The sequence below is a fragment of the Cyprinus carpio genome, chromosome A16 (genome assembly GCF_018340385.1).
Source record: "Cyprinus carpio isolate SPL01 chromosome A16, ASM1834038v1, whole genome shotgun sequence".
Taxonomy (NCBI): Eukaryota; Metazoa; Chordata; class Actinopteri; order Cypriniformes; family Cyprinidae; genus Cyprinus; species Cyprinus carpio.
Window position 1 is genome coordinate 8970899 of NC_056587.1, and position 27816 is coordinate 8998714.

Genomic DNA, 27816 nt, shown 5'->3' on the forward strand with positions numbered 1-27816 from the left:
TCAACAGCATAAAGTTAAAGAGGGCGAACATTATTAATTGAATCAATCTGCACATGTAATTTGCACCCAGATTGTACCTGTTTAGTGTATTTCTGGCTTTAATCTGAATCTTTCTCTTAATAACAGGCTAAGAGATCAGTCAGGCTGAAACATGCACTGGCACTTTATACAACACAAATTAATATAGGCCTAATAAGAGTCAGGAAAAACACATACATATGACCTTGTGAAAAGCAGTTAGCATTTAATATAGTGTCGTATTTCCTGGATTTTGTGTGTTTAGACAAGACTGATCCAATTCCACGGTAAACTTTCACTTCTATACACCCCCTTATCCTCCCTATTTCTAACTTCAGCTCACTGTCACGCATCTCTCTTCCTTCTTCAGCATTTTCCGTAGGACTTGTGTGGGCAAGACCCGTCTACTGGTCACACCTTTCCTTCTCCAGGAACCTGAGATTTAAACCATTTCTCAGATCTGGAGTTCAAGGAAAGGTCTGATTATGTTGTTGTTGTTTTTTTTGTTGTTGTTTTTTTTAATTTTTTTAAATAAAACATTTCTGTCTTCTCTAGCAGAATTCTTAGCAGTCAGGTGCAAATAAAACCATACTTTGTGACCCCCTAGTTTAGTTGAATTTCTTTTGGAAATGGATAGTAAAATGTGAAATGTCTGACTTTTGATTCCCATGATGAAACAGCTTACGAGTCATACTAAATTCAGTTTTTTTGAAAATGTAAATTTGCAGAAAGTTTTCTGTGAGGGTTATATTTAGGGGTGGGGGAAAGAATATAGAGTTGGTACAGTATCAAATAATTATGTGTATTGATAAAACCCCCATATATTGATAAAGTCCTCATAAAACATGAACACTAATGTGTGAAAACGTAATCAGGGTCGTGTACAAGTCTTCAGTCAAGCTGAAGCAATCACAGACTAAAACTTTAATTAAAAAATAATTATGTGAAAGTTGAAAGAAGGAAAGGAAGAAAGAAGAAGATTTAAAATGGATTTAAACTGTGTAAATGAGTGTTTTTGCATGTTTTTCAATTTGAATAGACTGGATTTTTAAGTATGTTTGATTTATGAATTTTTATGAAATTCGTTGTTTTTGGAAAAAAAAATAAATAAAATCTAAAAACATTTTCTGTCACCCTCTTATAAATCTCACCCTTCTTTGATAAATTCTCTACTTCAAGCTCTTGCTTTTGCACAGAACTGTTCACTCTCAATGTTTCCGTGCTTTGTCTCAGGATCAAAGGACCTTAAAGCACCATCCCCTCTTTCTCTCTCTCTTTTTTTTCTGCTGCTTTGAATCTCAAGGAAGACATGTTGAGATCTGTTTCCAAATTCCACTTGCTTGCCAGCGGAACTGCTGCATAAGGAACATGCTGTGCCGCTGGTTATGTTCACTGTCTTTGTTTGTTCCTTTTTAATCTCTGCTATCTTGTATTCATGCTCACATAAGCAACACACAACACACAAATGCACTGGGACTGCAAACAATGACTTGCACTACGAAACACTGTAAAAAATTATTGTAATTTTAACTGAAAAAAATATGGTAAAAAAACTTGTTTGTTAGTTAATGTTAAGTTCCCCTACTATATACGGTGAAAAATCTATTGGTACATTTAATAAAATACTGTACCTAAATACTGGAAAAAGAACACGTCATTTTATAATTTAAATTGAAAATGTCAATCTTAGAATTTATCTGCCACAGTTTGATCTGTCTAGCAGTCGGAAGTACACCATACCAGTAGATGCCACCCTTTTTTTTTAACTTTCATTTTTCATAATATAGGAAAGATTTACAGTTTCAGTCTGTGTAATCTACTAATGTTATATTCCTGATTGCATGTTCTTAATTTGTTCTCCAATATCAGTTTAACTAAAAATAATATATATATATACACACACACACACACACACACACACACACACACACACACACACACACACACACACACACACACACACACACACAGTATATAATACATAAAAATATATATATAAAAACAACTCAAATTCTCAGCTTTTTATATGAATGTAAAGAGATATACCAACACTAAAAGAAAGAAAGAAAGAAAGAAAGAAAGAAAGAAAGAAAAGAAAGTTAAAGAAAAGAAAGAAAGAAAGAAAGAAAGAAAAGAAAGAAAGAAAGAAAAAAGAAAGAAAGAAAGAAAAGAGAAAAGAAAAAGAAAGAAAGAAAGAAAGAAAGAAAAGACAGATTCCATAACCAGGTGTTATTGAAAACATTGATCTTAATTCTGGTTACTCCCCCGTTCCAAGAAGAATCCCTTTCTTCACTATAGACTGATGGATCTCTTAGTAAGCTTGAAATACCACAACACTGAATGGTCCTTTTTAATAGCAAACTGTGTCCTGATGTGAAGCTTCAGCCTTCAAGCATGCAGGTGTCTGGCAGAAAATAAAACAAAACAATCTGCCAAAAGCCAAGGCCTTTCCTGTTCCTGTTGAGATGGAAATATCTCTTCCATATTTCAGACACATAACCTTTTTTTTATTTTTCAAGTTTGTACAATTAAATGTCAGTTTCTGTTTATTTTTTTTATTTTTTCTGGTGCAATCATTTCATGTCATTGGCAAGCAAAACCAGATTATTATTATTGTTATTATTTTTACAAATTCAAAATGTTCTTAAATTAATAATTACTAGCACTGACACACACCTTTTGTTTTAAAAAATCAAACAAAGAACCTGAGATGGCACATCATGCCACCGACACGCTGATGAACATTTGTATTCTCACATTAAATGAAAGACTAAGGGCCACTGACTAAAAATATTAATTTGAAAGAAAAGGTGGGAAATTATGCATCCATAAGAAAATCTGGTTAGCAAGACTTTGTCAAGAAAGATGCTACAAAGACTGTAGTTAACTGAAAAAAGAAACACTTTCAGCCCCCACCGCCACAAACTGTGAGTGATCAGATGTGAGCAGAGGTAACTGCAGATCACTGACTCTCGGCATGATCCCACATAAACAATATGTCTTCATTTGCACAGAGCCTCACTTCCCCTCTTTTGAGTCTAGACACTTTCAACACTTTTGCATGTTGTCAGCTTTTCACTGTCAGCATTTCCTATCATGGACAAGTCTTTTAATAGATGTGCCGTATAGTACAAGAAAGTGTGCTATTTTGCAAAAAAGTAAAAAATAAAAAATAAAAAATTAAATCAATAAAAGCGCAGAGAGATCTTTTTGACCTAGAAAATAAAATAAAAAAACCAACAGGTCACTGGCCTTTGCCTAGCAAGAGCTGCTGAGACCATGTGTGTTTGTGTGTTTGTGTGTTTGTGTGTGTGTCTGTGTGTGTGTGTGTGTGTGTGTGTGTGTGTGTGTGTTTGTGTTTTTTTGTGTGTGTGTGTGTGTGTGTGTGTGTGTTTGTGTTTACAAAATCTTGTAAAACAGTCAATTCTGTGAGAAAGATTTAAGATCACTGGTCATAAGATTGTAACTCTTGGCCTTTGTGATCTTATTCCACCATGTAAGAATTTAAATGTTATTATACTATTATAATAATTACTGACACACACACACACACACGCACGCGCACACACACACACACACGTATATATATCCTACTGTTCAGAAGTTTGTGGTCGGTTATATATTTTAAAGTTTTTAAAAGTCATTTAATTGAAGCATACAGTAAAACATTATAATAATATAAAATATTAATACAACTAAAATGTTATTATATATAAGAATAGAGTTTTGTGTTATGTATAGTCCTTACAGTCACTTTAATAATAATAATAATTATAATAATAACAATAATAATAATAATTTGTATATATAATAATAATAGTAATTAACTAAATTAAATAGAAATTAACTACCTTTCCAGACTGTAAGCATCATAAAAGTGAAGTATGTTAATAATAAATTAATTTAATCACATTATAGCATATTAGAGGTGATTGTTTGGATCTTTAAGCAGAGCATATGTCAAAAACACTCATAAATACACAACATTGAACATGCTTTAATTTGTAATGCTTTTAAGAAGGCTAGTGCATGACACTGGGTCAATAAAAGGTTAAGAGATCTAATCATCTTGCTGACCTAGAATCCAAAGGTGGTTTCAATGCAAGCGATCAGTGGTTACTAAACTCCAGCATCTTTGTTATATTTGTCGACATCAAACCAGAATGAGGCAAAGGTTATGAAACTGAACTGATATAAACAACTTTAATTTACTCTAGTTCAAATCCTGTCTCTTTATCTCATGTTATGATGTGGCTAAAAGGTTAAAGAGCGGTGGAGTAAATCAGTGTATCATTACATCAAAAAACTTATACATAAAAAGTTGTGTGCCTCCAAATTGGCTGATTGTGTAGTGAAAATCACAAATACACTGTTTTAAATTCAGGATAAACATCTAAGGTTTGCATTTTACTTCCTCTCTTTCTTCATCTGGTATCAATCCCTAGACACAGTGAAATGGTGTGTTCTCTAATACCGATTAGAGGTTCCTCCAATCACTACTTCCAGTTTCAACAGTGTTTACATTACATAGTTAATGTGATCTTTATTTACTTTATATCCACTTTGAATAGATAGCAATGAAATTGATATCAAAGAAACTACTCTCAGCTATAATGGGAACTAATATTCTAGATCCTTTTTTTCAGATCCTGAATATTCAATAAGGATTGACTTTACCAGTTAAGCACAATACTATCTAATTTAGTGTACAGTTATTTTATTAGCACAACTTCAACAGTTTTGTGCAAAATGATCTGTAGATACTGGGTTTTACTAGTATTTTAACTTGACTGAGAAATGATTTCATTAATTTAGTCCACAAACAGCTGTTTCGACTTTTAGAATAATTTTGAAAAAGTGTGTTGAGAGGAGCAATTGTAAAATCCCTGATAAAGAATGGACGTTGTACTATCCACGGCATCAGGGTACCAGACAAAGAAAATACCCACTGTCTTGTAACATTGTTTCATTTGTGACTGTTATTGTTGTTTCAAAGGTCACTGAACTGATTAATGTATTTCTCAGGAATAATTAAACAAAATCTCTGGGAAACAGAGTTTACTCACCTTTAATGTTCACTATAGCCATTTGTGACATGACAAAACATAGAAAGAAGATCAATAAAGTACAGAGTGATTGCATGAGGCCTTGATAGGTCAGAGGTGGTGTTAACACACTACGTCAGCTCAGTACCGCTATAAAGGGCCAAGCCATCTGTGGGGCATTACAATCTCAACCCAATTCTCTTGAGGACTGCAAGAAAGGTATGACAGCGTACATTTATTCCTGTTGTGATAACTTTCCAAAGTTTTAAATTAAGTACACAGCGAATCTAGCGAGCTTTACACTGAAACAATAGAATAAACATTCTTGTCTTATATGTTCAGTAAATAAATACGTAGTCTATTGGCGACATCTAGGTGTCGTTGTTTGCCATCATCGCTAAATTCAGAAGCTTTTAATTATTCTTGTTATTTAAGTAAAAACAGTTTTTAACATTTAAAAACAGCAACTGCTTGAAAAAAAATGTGTTATTTACTTTTGTATTTAGTCCTATCTTGTTTATTTTCATTAAAGCAAACGTCTTCGTGTCTTAAACACATAATTATCATATGTAATTAAACTTTGTGTTAAATCAGATACATTTTATGATACATATATATATATATATATATATATATATATATATATATATATATATATATATATATATATATATATATATATATATATATATATATATATATATATATATTATTATTATTATAATTTTTTTTTTTTCAAAATATTTAACGATTAGTTTGCTTCGAAGTTCCTAATGGGGAAGTGGGAAAACACTTGTCTAGACACTCTGGATGCGATGTAGTCTGGAGGATTACATTTATTTTTTACTTGGTCATCAAATAATTTTACCCTCAATCGGTCAAAATGACTATTTTCTGTCATCACTGGCTCTCTAATCGCGCTTTATTCTCTGCGTAACAGGAAAGACTGCAAAGATGAAACTGTACCTGGCTGCAGCCGTGCTGATGCTTGTGCTTGCTGTACACACAGGTAAAATCATCCCTCTGATGCTTCTACAGTATACAACTTTTGAATATCCTCAAGTCCTATAAAAAAACAGTTTGTAGTCTTTTGACATTTCATATAAGTACTGATGAAATTTAACAATGTATAAATTACACTTAAACAGAGGCCCAGGATGAGCCCACACTGGAGCAGCAATTTGCCCAATTCCAGACCCAGGTGAAGGAGATTGCAGAGGACCTGACAGAGAAGACCAAGACCACCTTCGAACAGCTTGAAAAGAGCGAGTTTGCTGTTAAAACCAAGTAAGATTATCATAATTAACTTTTTTTTTTTAGTTTCATAAAAATGCATGAATATTATAAGTTATACTTAGTTTATATTTATAAAATGCATTATTAGGACATTCATTTTGTTTGTTTCTAATATGAATTGGTCTTTTTGTCTTGGCAGGAACTGGTTTACTGAGCAGTTTGAGAAAATGAAGCAGACGCTGTCTGAATCCTTCAATTAAAGCGAAAACCAATGACCTTATACCCTTCTTCCCTGCAATCATGCAATTACTATGTGATATGTTATACCTACCCCACCCTGTTGTGCCAACTGGTGCATTTGTTACAGTTCAGTACATCTTCAAAATCTGTGATGATCTCCTTGTCATTTGTGTAATCTGTAAAATACTTTATAATTTTTTTGGGATGCTGTTAAATATTGTGGGGAAAAGTGTAAAATCTAAATATACATTCTGAATTTTTTCGAAAGAATAAATGGTGGAACAGAACCAGTTTGTTTTTGCATCATTTGTAAGACTGATCATTTAAAATTTGTTCACACGAACAATCCAACAACTGAATATTGAACTATTTTGAATATAAATTATTTGATATAAATATATTCATATATTATAAATATATTTGAATTATTTCATATTTATTATTTGTATCAGCCTACATAAGAACAATATGCTACATGAAATCATTTTTAAGCCATTTTTGGAAGTTTATTTCTAAAAGAAATAACAAATAAAGAACAATACACAAACACTTAAATGGAGATGCAAGATGAAAGATGAAAGATGAAAATGAAAACATGCAAGATGAAATGAAAATGACATCAAAAATGTTATAGACTAATTAAAGATTAATTAAAATTAAAGTCTTCCCAGAGTTGGAAAGTAACGAAATACATTTACTCGCGTTACTGTAATTGAGTAGCTTTTTTGTATCTGTTATCTGTAATTTTACTTTTACTTAAGTATATTTTGTTTGAATCGTTGTACTTCGCTACATTTTAAAACACATTAAGTACTGAGTAAAAAAAAAAAAAAAAAAAAAAATCGCTCGCTGGAAACTACTGTAGTAAATAATGGGCAGGAGACCAAACTGGCGCTAAAATCACAAGAAAGATGCAGACGGACAAAACAGGCGTTAGTGGTGCAGACACCGCTGAAAACGAAACCCCGTCATATTCTGAAGTTGAACTGAAGGAAATGAAGTGAACCCCTGGCCATGCTATGCTTTATTATTCAGTGTAAGCTGTGCTTACCTAGGGAGACCAAACTAGCAGCTTATAAAATCTCGACAAGACATCACCCCTTCGCAAGCATGTAGAGGTGAGCTAAATAATTGCATCGTTGCATTGGTGGTTAAAATGAAGCTTTGACATTTTTGCACAAATTAGCCAAAAAGACAGCAGAGTGTACGACATATTTCGTCTGCGATAATATCATAATTGTTGTTTTAATGATGTGCGCGCGCATTTATAGTGCGTTCTTTCACTGTGTGATTCAGAATTGTAAAATGCATTTAGAATGATCATGAAATTGAAGATATAGGGGCAGAAAATTTACAAATTTATATCATTTCATATAGTAAATCAAAATCACACAAAGAATGCCGTCTTTTCCTCCAAAAATCATCATGATTACACACATACACACACACACACACACACACACACACACACACACACACACACACACACATATATAGGATATATATATATATATATATATATATATATATATATATATATATATATATATATATTAAATTAAAAATTAAAAATAAATTTATGCATTTAGCAGACGCTTTTATCCAAAGCGACTTACATTCAAGCTATCATGTGTTTCCCGGGGAATCAAACCCCCATATATATATATATATATATATATATATATATATATATATATTTACAATAAGTTAAATAAGAGACTTGCGTTTTAGACATCATATTGCCTGTTTTTGCTCTATTTGTATTTCTACAACAAAAAATAATTCCAAACACAGCCACCAAAGCACAGTGTTGCGTCTCTGAGCAACATGACAGCGTTTCGTTCCTGAATGAATCAACCGTTTAAATGATTCGGTTCAATCGCAGTGACTCACTTATTAACAGTGACTTGCTGACACACACTGGCCATTTTAATTTCACATTTAAAGTATCTTTTGATTTTTTTTTTTAAATGATTAATTTCTTATAATTTCAAATGAGTATTCAACATTTTATGTCTTGTATATCAAAACATTATTCATGCATTTGTAACTGCAGGTTAAATGCATTCTTGTCCTGCACTAAACAGTGTGTAAATACATCTAAATGCCACATCCAATGAAGCTTCTGCATTTCCTCTGCATTGAAAAGATGAGTTTGTTGATACTGATTTGCCTGGTAACAACCCAAATGTCTTATTCTAAATAACTGATTCCTTTAATTAAAAACAACTAGTTTGAGATTAATAGGCCTATCCCAGGGTGTCAAACTCAGTTCCTGGAGGGCCGTAGCCCTGAAGAGTTTAGTTCTAACCCTGCTCCAGCACACATATCATGTAGTTTTCAAATAAGCCTAAATGATTAGATTAGCTGGATCAGGTTTGTTTAACTAGGGTTATATCTAAACAGTGCAGGACTGTGGCCCTCCAGGAACTGAGTTTGACACCCTTGGCCTGTCCCATTTTTGCCTCCCTCCCACTGTTAAAATGTGACTAAGTAATTTTTACTCTGAGTAAATTTTAAATGAGCTACTTTTTACTTTTACTTGAGTAGATTTTTAGACTGGTACTTTTACTTGTACTTAAGTAAAATTTCATTAATGTAATGGTACTTTTACTTTAGTAGAATATTTTTGTACTCTTTCCACCTCTGAGTCTTCCTTCAGAAATACAGTGATATAAAAACACATTTTAATTTTTAAACGTGCAGTACGTGCTCACGGCTCATTTTTATTCAACAAAGCCTCGGACAGTTTCGATATTGTGAGCGCCACAAATAAATAAATGTATGGGAAACACATCCCACAGCACAAGCACCTGAGCACAACTTCAGTCTACACAACACCTTAACTTTAACTCTTGCGTTTGTAGACGGCACCCTAGCCAGACTGATAAACAAACATAGACCGGTGTCGCCGAAAACTGATCGTCTGCCGAAAACTGATTGGCGCCTGTAATCACTTTAAATGGCAATTAAAACCCATAAAATGCAGTTTTACACTTGCCAAAAAGTGATTACAGACGGCAATCAGTATTCGGCAGACGATCAATTTTCATCATGACACCGGAAATTATATGCGCCCGATGAAACCATCTTATAGACCAGAATTTAAAGTTAAATGCAAATCATAGGTCAAAAGGATTTTAACATCAGACCACATGAGGTTAAAGTCACTGTTTGTCCTCAGTTAATGATCAGCACATCCCCATGATTAACATCGGTCTGTCCAGTTCAGCAATCAAGTGGACTCCTTTTCCCTGAATTACATCCCACTATTGAATTTTCTAGCCTAAATGCAACAAATGTAAATTTGTTTTTCTGTTCAGTGCCTCAATGGATCAAGGTTGAAACATCCTCCGTTTATTAACATAGAAAAAAAATACAACTGGTAACAGGAGACATTCTTATATAATAAAGTTATATATATATATATATATATATATATATATATATATATACACACACACACACACACAGAAAGCTATGTATAAATTGATATTACTGACACTCAACAGTAAAAGATAGACATAACTTGCTTAAAGCCATTTTTTGTTGGTAAAAATACTAATGGTGTGTGTGTCATACATATACATCAAGTGGACACCCCACAAACAAAACTGCCAAAACTACTACTAAAGTATGTAATTGTGAATTTTTTTACTCCAACATTTCTTATTTATAGTAAAAAATGTTATATCACAAACTCCAAATTTGGTTGTTTTTGGTCTCATCTAAGTAAACAGCAGGCAGTGCCTGCTCAGTAGGGTGACCAGACATCCGGTTTTCCCAGGACAGTCCCATATTTCAGCTCTATATTTATTACATTCATTCAGTCTTAAAGGGATAGCAGCCTTATTAAATACCTGTCTGTCATAAATGTTAATCAAACAACAAAAGATGGTAAATAAAGTATATATGTTAAACCTACTGTATTAAAATTTTATTTAATTTGTATCTATTGTATTTGTCTTACAGATTGTACTTTGTTTCTTTATTTTTATATAACTATGTACAGGTGTGCATTTATTTTTAAAATAACTATGTGTGTGTGTGTGTGTGTGTGTGTGTGTGTGTATATATATATATATATATATATATATATATATATATATATATATATATATTTTTATATATATATATATATATATATATATAGAGAGAGAGAGAGAGAGAGAGAGAGAGAATAAAATTTCTCATATCGTGCTCATATGTACCCACACCAAACCCCCCCCCCGCACCCCCGTTCACCCTATTCAGAAATAATGTGCTACCTGTTTCTTAGAATTGATTCAAATGCAGCACTACTGCAGCAAGATATCACAGAAAACACTGAACCACAGACAAGCGCATCACAAAAACCTCAGAAAAACGTTATAAAATCTGTGAAATATAGTTTATAGTTCTTCTGGAGAAAAAAAAAAAAGTCTGTATGTACATGTAAGCAATTTCAGATCTATCACCACCAATTAGCTAATTCAGTTGATTATTCTTCCAGATGTCCAGACTGATTTTCGTTGCTCTGGTTGTGACGTGGATGTGCTGGCTTTTTATATGCATGTATTTTTTATTCATTTATACTTATTCATCTAAAAATATTAAAAGAAATATCATTAGCATGCAATTTATTTTTAAATCTTTTAATCTAAGTGTCTGACATCATCCAACTTGTTGCCTACTTCTGCTCCAGGCAATGCTGGACTTCTTGAAAGAGCAAAGCAAGTGTACAGGTACAGCTAAAATATATTGTTTATTCAATGCTTAAAGTGAATTCTTACATACAATGCACCCTATTCATGCATTTAATGTGTGAACATGTTGTTCCACATTTGGATCTACTTCTGTGTTTGTTACAGGGACACAAAGGCTAAAGTTCTAAATGTTGGGGGCACAAGTGGCTGGGTTTGCTGGCATGTACTATAAGGAACATATCAAACCTGTAACTGACTCTTACATGGAGCGGGCTAAAGACCGTGCAAGTGCCCAGTGGGAGAGAGTGAAAAGCAGAGTGCCCACCTTCAGATCAACCCAAGATCAAGACCAATCAAACCTCATAGAAATTTTTAAGATATAGACATTGTGGAATTAATACACCAAATCATACCTTCAGTGTAGTCATGCCATTGTAATAATGCACAACTAAACACAAAGTGCAATTACACTATGCTAAAATGTACATGAAGATTATAAATTAATAGTACAATTATTTTTCTGTATGTTTCCTTTTAACACTAAATTAACAAACATGGATTATGTTACAAAAAAAAGGGATTGTTGAATCTTAGCATGAGAAATGCATTGATGAAGTAAATAGGAAAAAAAAGTTAAAGAAGAAGACAAAAGACAACAAAAAAAAAGATGGAAAATGATTGGAAGCGATAAATATTTGACCAACAATTTAATGTATTTAAGATTATGAAAAAGGAAGAAAAAAGGTCCACAGGTTGTAGATTAGACATGTTATCTTACAAAGGGGAATGTTTACTAGGGTCTGCTTCTGTCTATTTGGCATGTGGAAAGTTTTTACAACCTTTGGACAGCCTTTGCTTAACCCCCATTAGTTTATGTACATTAAAGTAAGGAATATTGATTCTGGCACTCAAAAATGAAACGGCTGTCTGAGCACAATCAGTAAATTTAGTGCTGAATAGGTTAAAAAATGTTATATGTTTATTTGAATGTTTTCTATACTTCTGTGTATAGAACAAACACAGATATTAACCGTAATTAACTGTAAGCCAGATAAATATTGCTTCTGAATAATATGTACTGTGTAGATATAGTTAATAAAAAGGTACATAGTTTCCATATTATATTTGAATAATATTTTTTGGCTTCAGTATCGTAACAATATAAAAGCCAATTATATAGCATTGCATAATATCACACTTTTTCTTTATATTTTTATTTCTTTTCAGCCAAAGCTGGACCTTATTGCCCTATATACATAATAATATCCTACACTATATCCTAAAAATATAGATGCTTTTCTTGTAGGATGAGGAACATTATAATTGTAGGGTCTTGTCTTGAATGCACCTTGTGTTCTTATGTTTCTTTGTATAAAAGTACCTGTTTAGTGTATAAATTTATACTAAATGGATCTTTAATGTTCCAACAAACACAGAGGGCATGTGAATATGCTCGATAAGTGATTTCAAGTATCCTCTCATGCCTTATTAATACACGCAAAGGGAACAGTGGACTTTGAGTGGGCAAACCATGGTGTACATGTTTGCCATGTAGGAACAGTAGGTCCACTCATGTGTCTTTGTGTGTGTGTGTGTGTGTATGCATGCAACAAGACTGTGTGTGTGACTGACTGTGAGTGAGTGTGTGTGTGTGTGTATGTGTGTGTGTGTGTGTGTGTGTGTGTGTGTGTGTGTGTGTGTGTGTGTGTGTGTGTGTGTGTGTGTGTGTGTGTGTGTGTGTGTGTGATGACGTTTGTTTGGTCAAGGGGTCAGGCAGATATAGAGATGGATGGTAGACAATATAACTGCAGACACAACGACTGCAGTTGACTCCAGTCCATTATTTCTCTCTACGGGAATCTCACTAGCACAAGGTAAAGTGAGTCTTCACCATGTTGCTCTTAACATTTATTGATAAAATTACTTACAGTGTATCACTATTTTAAAAAGAATCTAAATGCATTATCTTTTTTTATTTATTTATTTTAATTTTTTTTGGAAATGCAAAAGACTATAAACTGCTGCATTAAAAACCGCTGAATCTTTGGATTGTGCATGTTAAAATGACTTTAAGTATTGAAAATATGTGATATTTACATTTACTGACATGTTCAGCAAGCATATAATGTCTAAATTTCTGTTTTTCTTCTCCTAGATGAAGCTGACATTCGCTCTCATTCTTGCACTCCAAGGTAAAAACTAGTTCTGGAAAATTTGTCTCTCTTTGTTAACTGGTGCACAACTGGAAAACAGAATAAAACATTTTAGACCAGAAGGCTTGGGGCCTGTTCATTTCAGTTTGCTCGTGAGGCAAGATTATAACCTTACTGGATATTTAAGGCAGATTTAGTTCATTTGAAGTGATCAAATAACAGAACAGAGTAAAATAACAGAAGTCTATTTGCATTTAGTTTCGTAGGGTGAAATTGATACTCTTTTTTTTGCCATAGAGATGACTAGAAGACTGTCTCATTTATCCTGAATTAATCCTATACATTAATGACTGACATGTAGGTGGCATCTCAGCATTAAGCCATGTTAAGGGGAAGAGTGATTTACTAGACACACATACAGCCGTGCAGACCTTTATCTTGTCCAAACTATGTTTCTGTTTCTGTTTATTTATAAAGCACAATTAAAACAATGAAACGTTGACCAATGTGCTGTACATTTAACTTTCAGACAAACAATGACCAACAACAACAAATGTTTTTTTTAAAAAAGCCTCTTGCTAATAAGTCTGCAGAACCAAATGCCAATTCAAGTAAATGCACTTTCAATTTTCGTTTAAAATAACCTAATGATGGAGCCAGTCTAAGATGTAGAGGTAGCTTATTCCAGCGCTTCGGACAAACTATCCTCTTTTACACATAATCAGGAACTTAACAATAAATTTGTGTAAACATGCTGTTTAAGGTGGGAACATGGCTGTTGTATATCATTCTAAAACTGTTTTCTTCTTCATGTAGTGTCAGCGTGTGTGTGGGCAACGCCCGAGCCTGACAAGGAGTTAGTGGAGAAATATGAGGGGCTGAAGGCAGTTTTCTTTAAAAGGCTCATCAACGCTTGGGAAAAAGCCCAAAGTTCCATTCAACCAATGGTAGAGAGCATATCATCAGAAGGACAAGCCAAGGAGTATTTTGAAGAAATTAAGAAAAGCCAAAGACTACAAAGTGCCATCAAAATTTTAAGGTGAGGGATGCCTCAAACTAGTCATCTTACTGCATCACCGATTCCATATCTTTCTGACAACCTTCATTCCAGTTATTCCATGTGAGTAAATCTATTATGTTTTGTGTGCTTCTTCCAGCGGTCTGGCCTCTGACCTTGAGCCTGTTGTGAACAATGCTCGTATGGCTCTTCTCGGTGCTTACGGCCACTATCTGCGACCCTACGTTGGAGAACACCTGGACAAAGCAATTACCAACATCAAGCCAGTGCTGGATACTGTACTGCCTCATGAGGGTTAGAGTCTGCAGCTCATCAACCACTGACTCCTTCAACCCAGCAAAAATGAATTTTCATTGCTTCAATAATGGATCCAAATCTGAAACTCTGACAGCTGTGTGTCCAGCATGTTGGTGCAGTTTTTTGCGTGTACATACTGTATGTGTGTATTTCATACTGTTCTGTTCAGTGCAGGACAAAAATAACATCCGGTCCAGCATTAATAGAGTATGAATTATATGATTTTTTGTGCCTCATAAAGAAACAACAAGACTCATACTAAATAAAAACATCAGTAAAACGCAAACCAAAGTTCTGAGTGTGATTAACTAGTATGTGTACTATAGCAAAACAAAAACTAAAACATGAGTACATTTATTTTAAAGGGTTAGTTCACCCAAAAATGAAAATAGCCCATAAATTACTCACCCTCAAGGCATCTTAGGTGTATATGACTTTCTTACTTCAGACGAATCCAGTCGGAGTTAAATATAAAAATTGTCTTTGATCCTTCAAGCTGTTTAATGGCACTCAGCGGGTGTTGCAGTGCATCAGTCCAAAAGAAGTGATATAAAAAGCCCCACAAAATCTGAACAAATGTGCAGAGGTGGACAAAGTACACAACTTCATTACTTGAGTGAAAGTACAGATACTACTGGTCAAATACTACTCCATTACAAGTAAAAATTGCAAAGACAGGATTTTACTTAAGTTAAAGTACGAAAGTACATGCTTTTAAAAGTACTTAAGTATCAAAAGAAAAAAGTAAATGCATTGTTTTATTGTCACATTGTTGTATACTTACATTGCCTTATGCCACTAGCGCAACCTACTGAATACACTGATTAGCTTGTATTATCTTTGGTAATATTTGGTAACAATTAAGAGCTTTTATGTTACCAAACCTATAAAAAATGGAACGACTGAATGAAGATAATCATATTTATTTTTTATTTAACACTCCTACAGCTACACTGAACTTATTTTAATACTTATTTAAAAGTTACAAAGTTTTTTTTCAAAGAGCTATTGAAGGATATGATATGCTTCATTTTAGGCAAACAAAGCAAACATAAAAAAGAAAACATCTTTAATCTTTTCAGAAAACTGGAACATACTCTCTCAGTATGGCCATTGGTATGCACGTTGCGCCAAAGAACCGTCTTTTTTTTTAATTTTGCCATCAAATAATCAGTGTTCATAAAATACTCACAAATCAGTGAACTTCACAACATGTGGCTAGGGTTGGGTATTATTTGAATTTGATAAATTCTGACTCTGATTCTGCTTATTGATTTCAATTCTCAGTTTAGATTCCAAAGTTGTAAAAAGTAAAACATTTTGACTTGTGTGAACATTTAACTTACTTATTGATCATTTGTTTGCAATAAAATATATGTATTTATGTGCAGTGTTTTGACAATAAAGTAATGTTCAGGTTTATATACTTCCTTGACCAGTTTTTAGCAGCAGTTTACCAGTAGACCTGAGTAGTAAGGTTTTTTATATATGGAACTAGCAGCCATTTTTGATGGATATATTAGCCTACCATTTGTATTTCCATAGTTTTACTAAAATTATTAAACTATAGTTACTATAATGAAACTTTATTAAATTTGTGGTTACTGTAGTTTTACTACAAATAGCATAATTATGGTTACTATAGTGAGAGAATGGTAAATCCAATTTACTATTTACGCAAATACCATAGTTAAAATAGTTACTATAGTCAAAACATGGTTAATTTTCCAAAGAGATTTAATAAGTTAACACATACACATGTATAAACTATACATTTTCTTTATCATGTAGATCAAGGTGTAGGTAATTTTTATTTACCGTATGCCAATCATTATCTTCTATGATCTTTGATCGTAGTGCTCGGCCTATGTAAGGCATCACATACAGTGTCTTTAAAATCAATGTGGTGAACACACAGATGATCACACCACACTTTTATTTGCAAACTTTGCAAAGTTTGCTGCTTAAGCTGTTGTGGTGTTTGTTCACATTGTTTCTAGATTATTGTGTAGAGTGATCAGATGCATTTTAAATAATTGCTAAAAGTTTTTTTTGATCCTGACACAAAATGACAAAAAACAGCTAACATTAACATTACCAGGTTCAGGTAACCCCATGGCTCAAAAAACTTACATTAAACATTGCACTTGTAGATAGCTACAGACCAGTCTCTTTCCTTCCAGTCATAGTGAAAAAACTTGAACGAGTTGTTTTCAACCAGGTATCATTATTTCTTTCACAGAATAACCAATTGGACGTTAACCAGTCAGGTTTCAGAAGTGGCCATTCAACTGAGACTGCATTAGTGTCAGTCACTGAAGCCTTGTGGATTGCGAAAGCTGATTCCAAATCATCAGTTCTCATTCTGTTGAATCTCTCAGCATGATTTCACCATCCAGCTAGGTTCATAAATTACCCCATCAATTCGGTTAGAAATCTAGGTGTATTCTTTGAAGACCAGCTGACTTTCAAAGACCACATTGCAAAAATCACTCAATAATGCAGGTTTGCATTGCACAACATCAGAAAGATCAGGCCCTTCCTCATGGAGCATGCTGCACAACTTCTTGTCCAGGCCCTTGTCATTTCTAGGCTGGACTACTGCAGTGCTGTTGGCTGGACTTCCATCATGTGAAGTCAAACCTCTACAAATGATTCAGAATGCAGCATCATGACTGGTCTTCAACGAACCCAAAAGGGCCTACGTCACATATCTCTTTCATGAGTTTACACTTACATATAATAAGCCGTAAGGCTTATTCATTTATTGACGAATTCAAACTCTGCTGTAAAGCAGCTCTATAAAGACATTGGGTCATTATTCAGGATTGAGTGAGTTTAGTGTTGATCCAGTCCAGTTCAATAACTGTGTAATGTTCATCAATTATAAAATGAATTTGATTAAGCTATAAAGCAGCTCTACAGAAGACAATAGTGTTACCATACAGCTCAAGTTTTATTCTTATCTGATAGTGTCAGAGCAAGCAAATCGATAATATTACTGAATATTAAGTATCTTTTAACCCCAACTAAGCAAGCTATAGGTAACCATAAAGAGCACCCTAGCAGTCTAGTGTGTGAATGTTAAGGTGTAGAACGATCTAATTGACTGAAGCTCTGCCCATGGTTTTTAAAGAAATAATGCCCTCAAGTGTGCAACAAGAGAACTTTACCTACATATATAATGAGAATGTGGAAGTCAAAACCAAAGCTCTCAGTGGTTTCTCAGTGGTAACCACCTGTTGAGGTTCATTCGAGTGACTGGGTTTATTGCATAACACATCTCTCTCATACACACATAATAATATAGAATACAGTGCATATATAAAATATTTATCATTATACATATTTTTTAACATCAAAAAGGAACACCTGCATCACTGGATCATCACTAAGTTTCAATGAAACCTCTCTATGATTTCTCATTATGATGTCTGTCCTACTGCCAAAGTCATTGTCACTCCCTTGTTTCTTTATAGTTAAATATCACAATAACCAATGCCTTAATCTTTCCACCGAAAATAAAACTGCTTAAACTCGTAGCTGTTTGGAATATAGCTGGTTGACCAAACACAGTGATCCAAAACATCAGCTTGACGGTGTCCCCTGGAATGACCAACTGGTGGCTTGTTTCTTGCTGGTCCATGTTGTAAAACAACCCTACACTCTTAAAAATAAAGGTTCCAAAAGGAGGTTTTCATAGAAATAACAATAGAAAAATAATTTTGGGTACTCCAAAGAACATTTCAGAAAAATAAATAAATAAATAAATAAATAAAATGTTTTTATAAGTGTGATGAACATTTTAATAATTAAAGAACCTTTTTCCACAATAAAAAACCTTTTGTGCAATGGAAAGTTTCCATGGATGTTAAATGTTCTTCATGTACCATAGATGCCTATAAAGAATTATATAAAGTGTATTCATGTTGGTAAAAAATTTATTCCACAAACTCCAAAACATCTCATCATGTACAGACACAAAGAAAGAAGAGATACACACACACAATCACACACACATTTGCAAAAATAACCTTAAGTAGTCTCAACAGGCTGACGTGTATATGGTGAAACAGACTAAGGACTTTATTTGGAAACGTGTTGAAGTTCATTAACACAAGACAAGAAGAGCCTGTGAGCATTTATCTGTCTGCTGGTGGATGAGGAACAGAATATAAAAGACTCTGTTATAGTGTATTATCACATTAAGAGCTCAGATAGGAGTTTGACTAATTCTTAAATGTCAGACAGTTGATCAAAGTCAGTGAGTTTGTTTAATGTGATCAATCATTATGTCTATTTGTGTGAAGAGTCGTATCTATTTAACAGGTAATCTCATTTCAGTCATTCTTGTCTAACAACAAACTCCAGCAAAAAGCACAGTCCCACATAAACACACACACACACACACACACACACATAACATTTATCTGAGACAGTTGCACTTTGGCACTTGAGTTATCAGGTCAATAAGTCTGTACCTATATATAAGATAAGCCAAAGAGTTTTTGCTGTTAACCCATCTGACACACTTTCCACAGAGGAGAAACTGTGAGTACAGCCATATTTTCCCTCTTCTATTAAAGGGCATTATAAAAATATTCAGATATTAGGACAGAATTTAGGATTCTTGACTGTTTAGCACCTTTGAATCCATAAACCTGCTGAATTCCTAAAACGCACATGACGTATGTCTGTATAGAGGGCTGTACAGATAATATTGTTGCATTTAGTATGTTTTGAAGCCCCAGTGTTATTGCAAATATGATACACATACAGTTTTCTTAAACATTATGATTTTTTTCACTACCTTTATTAATTGAGCAAATGGTAATTGTCTTACAAAAATAAAGAAAACTAATCGATTAAATAAATCTAAAATTGTTTTTATGCTACTAAAATTGCTTCATCAGTAAAAGCATAATCTAGTGTAACAGCATATATAGTATATGCTTTTTATAGCCTATTGATTACTTAATAAGTGACTGCATGTACTAAAAATAAAACAATGCCCTCTTGTGGAATTTATATTCTCACTCTTGTACTGCTGTCATCTGACCAGTGCTTTACTTAATCCCTCAGAGATACCTGCCAGTATGAACAAGCTACTGGTTATCACAGTTGTCATTGCTCTCCTTGCTCTGGGTACGTACATACACACATTCATAAACATACTTAGTTTGAATTTTTAATATATATGCTTTGCTGCTAATGAAGTAACATAAAATGACAATGACAAATGAAAATAAAGATTTTTTTTTATTTTTTTTTTAACTCATCTCACTCCCTCAAACATTGGCTAACCCCTGCAGGAGCAGAGAGCTTCCGTGTGCCCAGGCAGGCTGAGGAGGAGAAGGGAACCATTGCCACTGTGGTGAACACACTTAAGACCTACTATGACCAGAGTGTTGACACTGCCAGCGGCTATGTAGAGACCATCAAGGGCTACAAACTGGATGAGAAAGCCAAGTAAATCTAATTTTATACATTACCTTAGTCCATACAAACATTCCATTCTGGGCTTTTAGACACAGGCACATGAGATTTTAACAAAATAGTTCACCCAGTAATGAAAGTTTACTGAAAATATACTCACACTTAAGCCATCCAAGATGTACTGTAGACAAGTTTATTTATTCATCGGAAGAGATTTGAAGAAATTAAGCATTATATCACTTGCTCACACATGGATCCTCTGCAGTGAATGGGTGCCGTCAGAATGAGAGACCAAATGGCTAATAAAAACATCATAATAATCCACAATCTTCACAACTCCAGTCCATCAACTGATGTCTTGTGCAGTGAAAAGCTATGTGTTTGTAAGAAGTGTTTATAATAAAGAAACTTCAAACTTCAAACCATTGCTTCTGGCTAAAATATGAGTCCTCTATCCATAATATTGCTTTCTTCAGTGAAAAAAGTAATTTTGTCTGAATCAGGAGATAAATATGGACAGATCAAGTAGGGTTTAAAAGCAAAAAACAGTCCAGAACAGTTCTAAACAAGAATGTTGGTGGATTTTAATGTGAGAGGACAACAGGAGATGGAGTTTTTCACTGGAAGAAATATTATAATGGATTATGGACTTTTTGGCCAGAAGCGAAGCTCACAGATTTTTCACTACACAAGATGCGAATTTATGGACTGGAGTAGTTTTGAATATTTTGTGGATTATTTGGGTGTTTCTTACCAGCTTTTTGAACTCCCATTCTCACAGCACCCATTCACTACAGAGGATCCATTTGATGAGCAAGTGATGTAATGCTAAATTTCTCCAAATCTGTTCCAATGAAGAAACAAATGCCTCTACATCTTGGATGTCCTGAGGGTGAGTACATTTTTTGCAAGTTGTCATTTTTAAGTGAACAATTCCTATTAAGTTCTTGAAAATGACGACTCGTGGTCCATTTTGTTCTGACATTTTGCCTTTCCTCCCTCATCAAGGAACCTGTATGAAGACACAGTTCGAGCTGTCAGCACCTATGCTGGCATCTTCAACGACCAGCTATACCACATTTTGTACCCTCAAGACAGCTCCTAAATCACAGTATTACACCTCAACAAGACTCCATTTCTTTCTGGTCCTGAGTCCGTCACCACAAGTATCCCACAAGGCGGCAGGACAGTCTGGGGTGAAAACATGACGGTTGAACTTGTCTTCCAATGGCCTGTTACCTTTGCTCTGTCAAAATACTGCAAAAGCACATAGCGCTCTGACAAACATCAGTGGATAAATATGATGTGAAGTTCTGGGGTAAAATATATAATGCTCAAAACAATCTGTTTTTGGATGAAGATCAGAGACCCTTTGCTGCTGACTGTTACCTGGCACCCTCTATCATACGTCCAGGTTAAAACAGAATCATCGACTATTCATTGAAGTTTATCTTTACAGATTAAAGAAACCCTTTTATTATATCAACTTTTTTTACATTAACAAATTGCAATAAAACTCCACATTTGTAGAAAATCAAGTTGTTTTCCTGCTTGTGAACCTTTACAAGATAACAGATCTAAAATATAGAAACTCTAAATACCAATAATCTGGAAGCTTAAGTGCTACAAAATATCCACGAATTAACACTGCCAGTAAGAATTACTTGCAATTGGATTAATTTCCATGGCATCTGCAAATATAAGCCTTTCTAGTGGGATGTTACGTTCTAACTCCCAAAAGGGAGGGGAGCCTGACAACCCCCTGCTCGGGCCCACCGATGCCAGCAAAGGAGGTATGGAGTCGCAGTGCGAGAAAAGGACAAACACCAAATACCGTATAAAAACAAAGCTTTTATTTGGCCACGGTAATATTATACATAAACCATTTTCTGGGAAAAGGGGAGGACTAGACGGACCAAAACAAAGAAATAAACAAAAAAAAAAAAAAAAAACCCCTAACCTATACTAATCCCCAATAAAAAAATAAATAAATACAATCCCTATCTGGCACACGATCAAGGCGCCCTAACCAAACTTACAGCTGGTGGTCCGCCAAGGTCTAGCTAGTGTTTCTAGACAGAGAAGTATACCTACGGGTGAGGTATGTATACCCCGGGGTAGCTCTAAATCTACTCCCCAACTCCCTATAAACAACAGAGAGAAAAAAAAAATAAGAATCCACAAACACACAAGTGCTCCGTCCTGCTACTACAAGTTCCAAAAAAAAAAAATTGGAACACAAGTTAGGTTTGCTAACACACAAAAACAGTTTAAAACTATTCTCAGTTGTTTCAATCAAAAATGTCAGAAAACCAAACATACTCACACACACAAGGTACAAACCAAACCAAAAACAGGAACAGAGAGATCAAACTGATCCAAAACTGAGCTTTTTAAAGAGCCCAGCCAGCTGCAGCCACTGATGAGTAGGCGGAGTTCCAAGTCCCAATCAGCCGTTGAACCACCAATCAGCTGCCGGAACAAACCACAGAAGCCATCTTACCTGGTAAAAAAAACCAAACACAGACCACAAGCAATGCCAGAACAAAATGACTATAAAATGAACCCAGAACTCTGGGGACGTAACATGGGATCAAAATGGTTATTAGCAACTGTTTACATCTGGTCTTTTGAGTGAATACAAACAATCTCTCTGTCTCTCTGTCTCTGTCTCTCTCTCTCTCTCTCTCTGAGGAGGAGACTGGTTAATCAGTTAATAAGTACAATTTGTCATGACTAACTAATTAAGGAATTTCATTTTAATGAGCTTTTTTAATGAAATGACCTTTTAGTATAATGAGCTGATATTCTTGATTTAATAAATCATAGGAAAAAAATAACACAAAATAAGTCTGTCCATCAGTCATCTGGCATCAGACATTGTTGAAACAGATAAGCTGTAACAATTAATGATTATGCAACATCAGATTAACTTTTTCAACCTTTAACTATGCTGGAAATTAAACAGCAAAACGTTCCTCATGTATCCACATATCCGAGAACAAAAAATGGGTATTCAAGACTGAGAATTATTTGTATTTATTTATTTATTTATTTATGGTTACTTAACATAACATTCTGTAACATTTTTATTATATATAAAGTATAATAAATGACACAACAAACTGTGTCAGTACCGTTCAAAAGTTCTCTAACCATCATCAAGACAAGGTTTCATTTATTTGATAAAAATGTTCTGAAATATTATTACAATTTAAAACAGCTAACAGCCATTTCAGTGTTGCATGATCCTTCAGAAATCTTAATATGTTGGTTTGTTGCTTCATTTCTTATCAATGTTTTAAAGATGTGCTGCTTAGTATTTTTGTGGAGAATATTTTCTACTATCTAGCATCATTAAAATCATTTAGACTGTCATGTTTTAAAGATGTAAATCTTACACAACACTATACAGTCACAAATCTGGACATAAACCTGTGGAGGTTCCAGACAGTTCCAGACACTCATGAAACACTGGAACCTTGTAATCATGCTCTCTATACACACTCATTTTAGGTTTAAATATTTATAGTCACCAGGTTTGCACAAACAAAGCTAGGGGCAGAGAGAAAGTGATCGGCCTTGGCACACAGCAGGCAGTGCACTTTGCTCCAGGGCAACAGCTGAATTTAGATGAAAAACGTTCTGACAGGGATTCAAACCAACAACCTTCCTGATTAGTCACCTGCCACCTTGAAAATACAATAAACTATCATCCATACTTTCTACTACGATTTGATTGATTTCAGACCTCCTGTCAGTGTCATCATCACAGTTATAATATCAAAATACAATTGTGTTATTAATCCAATTCTTTTGATTATATTCATTATTAGAATGAGATTATTTGGATATTTAAAACCATTTCATTTACCCATTTTAGCAATATCACAAGCACATTCGATGAATTCAATCAACATCTTAAATCTGTTTAATAGTAGAATCTAAAGAGTGTTTGGACACAAGTGAGCTATAAATGCATTTATTAAGTCTGATAAGTAAAACAAACATGAATTTACTCTAATAACTAATAAATAACTAATATATTGTGCAACAGTGACATTTTAATTATAAACTAATGTTACTGAACATTTTGTTAGAATTTCACATAGTGTAAAAGTTTGGTAAAAAAGTGTATAGTCTGAATGCATTGTAAGTCGCTTTGAATAAAAACGTCTACTAAATGGGGTGGGGGGTGGGGGGTGATGATGCACCCAGAATGATGCATTTTTTTCCTCAGTAAACAAATTGCTGCTAAAGATAATGCATACACAATTAATGATATGCACGTTCAGTTTTAAAATAAACATTCACAATATCCATACCTGAAAATGTTTGCATTTTTACAAAAAACAAAAAAACAATTAACTTTAAATGAGGGCATTCCCAAAAGGAGTTTTTCAGGTTTAGCTCAGTTCTGGGTACAAATTTTCCCTAAAATATTGTTGTGACGAGTTAACTCCATCGGCCTCGCTCTGCTTACACGGCTCTCGGCCCCGCCTCACTCGTCACAATTGTTAAGTAGGCACACACACACTTGAAATTTGAAAACAGTCCATGTAACATTTATTACTCACTTTCTGTCCAGATGGTAAAAAATCTTTAATGGCTGCTCTGTGTCTGATTCCAGACCCCAGGTCACAGTGATGCATCTAGGGAAGACTGCCTTGTGCACAGAGGGCAACACACAGCAGGCGATGACTGCCATAGCAGTAGATTATGACCCTTGAGGTTCACCCCAGGGTTCAAACAGGTGCCCTAGCACAATAACTAAGACACAGATAATACATTTACTGTATGTGTGTATGCTTATGTCTGACAGGTTTAATATGAATATACTATGCTTGGCTAACAGAAATAAAGTCTTCTATTTAGATTTAGTTACACTCCTTTTTTTCATATTCACTATATGAACATTTCAGATGGATGATGCTTTATGAGAATCACAGATCTGTTCTTTCGCACCTCTTTCTCCCTTCTGTCTTTCTTCATCGATCTCTCTCTCTCTCTCTCTCTTTCTCTGAGACTGAACTGCACCTCTATGTGATCGTATAAATTCAATTCAATTCAATTCAAGTTTATTTGTATAGCGCTTTTTACGATACAAATCATTACAAAGCAACTTTACAGAAAATTAAGTTTCTACAATATTTAGTAGTAGCTTATCAGTGGTGACTGTCAGTTCATGTGCATATGGCAGAAATGTTCAGAAAAATCAATAAAAGACGTAAACAAACAGACGATTTACACTATTAACAGCAATTATGCAATCAAACTTATAGCAAAATGTGGTAGTTCTGTATGTTGTCTCTGGGTTAGCATCATCTGAGGTCCTCTGAGGGGTTGGCATCATCTCTTCTCAGACTGGAGCTTGTGTAAATCCTAGTTACCACGGGATGTAAATCCCGTGGCAAAGCAGAGAAACAAATAGAGACATAATTAGCATAGCTGCTGTTCCAGCCAAGTAAAATTAATTAGATTAACCCAAGCTAAAGAATAATAATGCGCATTTGATCAGATATAACTGCAGTCCAAAATTATGAGATGCATTATTTGAATGCTTGGCCAAAGAGGTGTGTTTTTTAATCTAGATTTAAACAGAGGAAGTGTGTCTGAACCCCGAACATTATCAGGAAGGCTATTCCAGAGTTTGGGAGCCCAAATGCGAAAAAGCTCTACCTCTTTTAGTGGACTTTGCTATCCTAGGTACTATCAAAAGTCCAGTGTTTTGTGACCTTAGGGAGCGTGATGGGTTGTAGCGTGGTAGGAAGACTAGTTAGGTACGCAGGAGCTAAGCCATTAAGGGCCTTATAAGTAAGTAATAATATTTTGTAACTGATACGGGACTTAATAGGTAGCCAGTGCAGAGACTGTAGTATTGGGGTAATATGATCATATTTTCTTGACCTGGTAAGGACTCTAGCCCCTGCATTTTGGACTACCTGTAGCTTGTTTATTGAGGATGCAGGACAACCACCTAGCAGTGCATTACAATAGTCCAGTCTAGAGGTCATAAATAAAAACGTTCTTTTTGCACCTGAAAAATATATCGATAATAACCAGAAAAATCAAACAATATAATTATGCTAATGTGTCCTTTCTTCAATGGGTTCTTCATTTATCCAGGCTAATTTTCTGCTCTCAGGTGTTGAGAGAGTGTTTTACATTTCTCTGATTTTCCATTGACGTGCGGTCCACTGGGATAGCTCAGCTTTTCTATCCTTCATGTCTAATTCACTTTTATAAAAGCAATTAATGCTGCATGAGGCACATATATGGACATGAGAACACATGCACAGAGACACTCATGCAGCTTTTTCTCTGGTCTTGTTGATTTGAACTGCATTAATCTTGGGTTTTAAACAGCTCACAAAAAAAATAAAATAAAAATAAATAAATAAAAAATAGAAGTATTAATAACATTACCTAGGCATGTTTGAACAAACATTTGCTGTTTCCTTTATCAGCACTAGATGGCAGTGGATGCATATTATTATTTTAAGGTGTCTCTAACAGTGGTTTTTAAAAATATTTTACAGTTTCTACCAGATGAAAAATATTTTAAAGCTTAGCATAACAATAACAATTTATATTCATTCATCATACAAATATAAAGATTTTATTTATTTACATGAATATTCCAGGTCTAGATCGTATTTTTTTTTTTCAATTAGGCTACCTATTATTTACTGACAATTATGCAATTCCAAACCAGTATGCATTTCTTTCCTCTGCTGAACACAAATGAAGATATTTTGAAGACTGTTGGTAACCAAACAGTTTCAGTGCCCATTGACTTCCATTGTATTTACAATGGGAACCAAAACTGTTACCAACATTCTATGAACTGTCTTCTTTTGTGTTCCATATAGAAGAAAGAAATGCATACAGGTTTGGAACGACATGAGGGTGAATAAATCAGGACAGAAATTTCCTTTTTGGGTGGATTATCCCTTTAATACTCAGTTTGTCATATTTCATCTAAAGGTCATCTAAAGATCTCCTTTGATGTTTGCTGAGAACCCTGGTTGAAAACCACTGGTCTATAACCACTGGTCTCTGTTTTATAATATTGTTATTCATGGTAATTGATCGGCTGGTGCAGGGCGACCAAAGTATGTGATTTGAAATCTGCCATGTAATGGACATTCAGTTCCACATCCAGTTCTTGAAGGCAATTGTCTAAGCAGTAAATGCATGTGACTAATTACTATGGAGTCATAGCAATGCTGTTTGGCTGATGGCACCACAAGAATGTGCACAAGCCCTAACATTTCACTCGTGATTATCCTGAACTGTAATGTCAAAGCAAAAGGCGAAAATATAAATCCATTTCATTCATGTAAGAGGCCACAAATAAATAAATAAATAATGTTGCTGGTAATACGTCTAATATAACAATGAAATATTTACACATATTTATATTTTGTGGCTAATTCTGAATGGCGGTCAATGAAGAAAGATGCTTTTTGCCCCCAGATGGTGTAGTTACCACAACTACCAGCAGGTGCTCAGTGGCCAAACCCTGAATTCTTGAATTCTTTATCTCACAAATGGATTCTCAAAAACAAGAGGAAAACGAAAATGTTTCAGATTGTCATCTTAGGAGGGACACTAATATTCAGGCACATCTCCATTAAACACACACACACACACACACACACACACACACACACACACACACACAC

General features: G+C 34.4%; 3 protein-coding genes and 1 long non-coding RNA gene across 5 annotated transcripts; all 4 read left to right on the forward strand.

Moving 5' to 3' along the window:
* The first annotated feature begins 5136 nt into the window (after positions 1-5136).
* On the forward strand, positions 5137-6826 carry LOC109058394 (apolipoprotein C-I-like). Its single transcript, XM_042772446.1, has 4 exons — positions 5137-5282; positions 6004-6072; positions 6212-6350; positions 6499-6826. The coding sequence occupies exons 2-4, from the start codon at positions 6018-6020 to the stop codon at positions 6557-6559; spliced, it is 255 nt and encodes an 84-aa protein (XP_042628380.1). The 5' UTR covers positions 5137-5282; positions 6004-6017; the 3' UTR covers positions 6560-6826.
* A 4079-nt stretch (positions 6827-10905) lies between these two features.
* On the forward strand, positions 10906-12418 carry LOC122147982. The gene is made up of 3 exons (XR_006161961.1): positions 10906-11093; positions 11224-11263; positions 11390-12418. It is a non-coding gene; the product is annotated as an uncharacterized LOC122147982 (long non-coding RNA).
* Positions 12419-12974: 556 nt separating this feature from the next.
* On the forward strand, positions 12975-14978 carry LOC109058439. The gene is made up of 4 exons (XM_019075631.2): positions 12975-13098; positions 13380-13416; positions 14194-14416; positions 14535-14978. Exons 2-4 carry the CDS (start codon positions 13380-13382, stop codon positions 14692-14694), a joined length of 420 nt encoding a protein of 139 aa, XP_018931176.1. The 5' UTR covers positions 12975-13098; the 3' UTR covers positions 14695-14978.
* Positions 14979-19150: 4172 nt separating this feature from the next.
* On the forward strand, positions 19151-21662 carry LOC109058440 (apolipoprotein C-II-like). Of its 2 annotated transcripts, XM_019075633.2 has the most exons (4): positions 19151-19243; positions 19775-19837; positions 20005-20161; positions 21137-21662. In XM_019075633.2, the coding sequence occupies exons 2-4, from the start codon at positions 19789-19791 to the stop codon at positions 21231-21233; spliced, it is 303 nt and encodes a 100-aa protein (XP_018931178.1). In that variant the 5' UTR covers positions 19151-19243; positions 19775-19788; the 3' UTR covers positions 21234-21662. The 2 variants fall into 2 exon arrangements, with proteins under 2 accessions (XP_018931178.1, XP_018931179.1); XM_019075634.2 differs by lacking the exon at positions 19151-19243 and having other exon boundaries at positions 19756-19837.
* The last annotated feature ends 6154 nt before the right edge of the window (positions 21663-27816 follow it).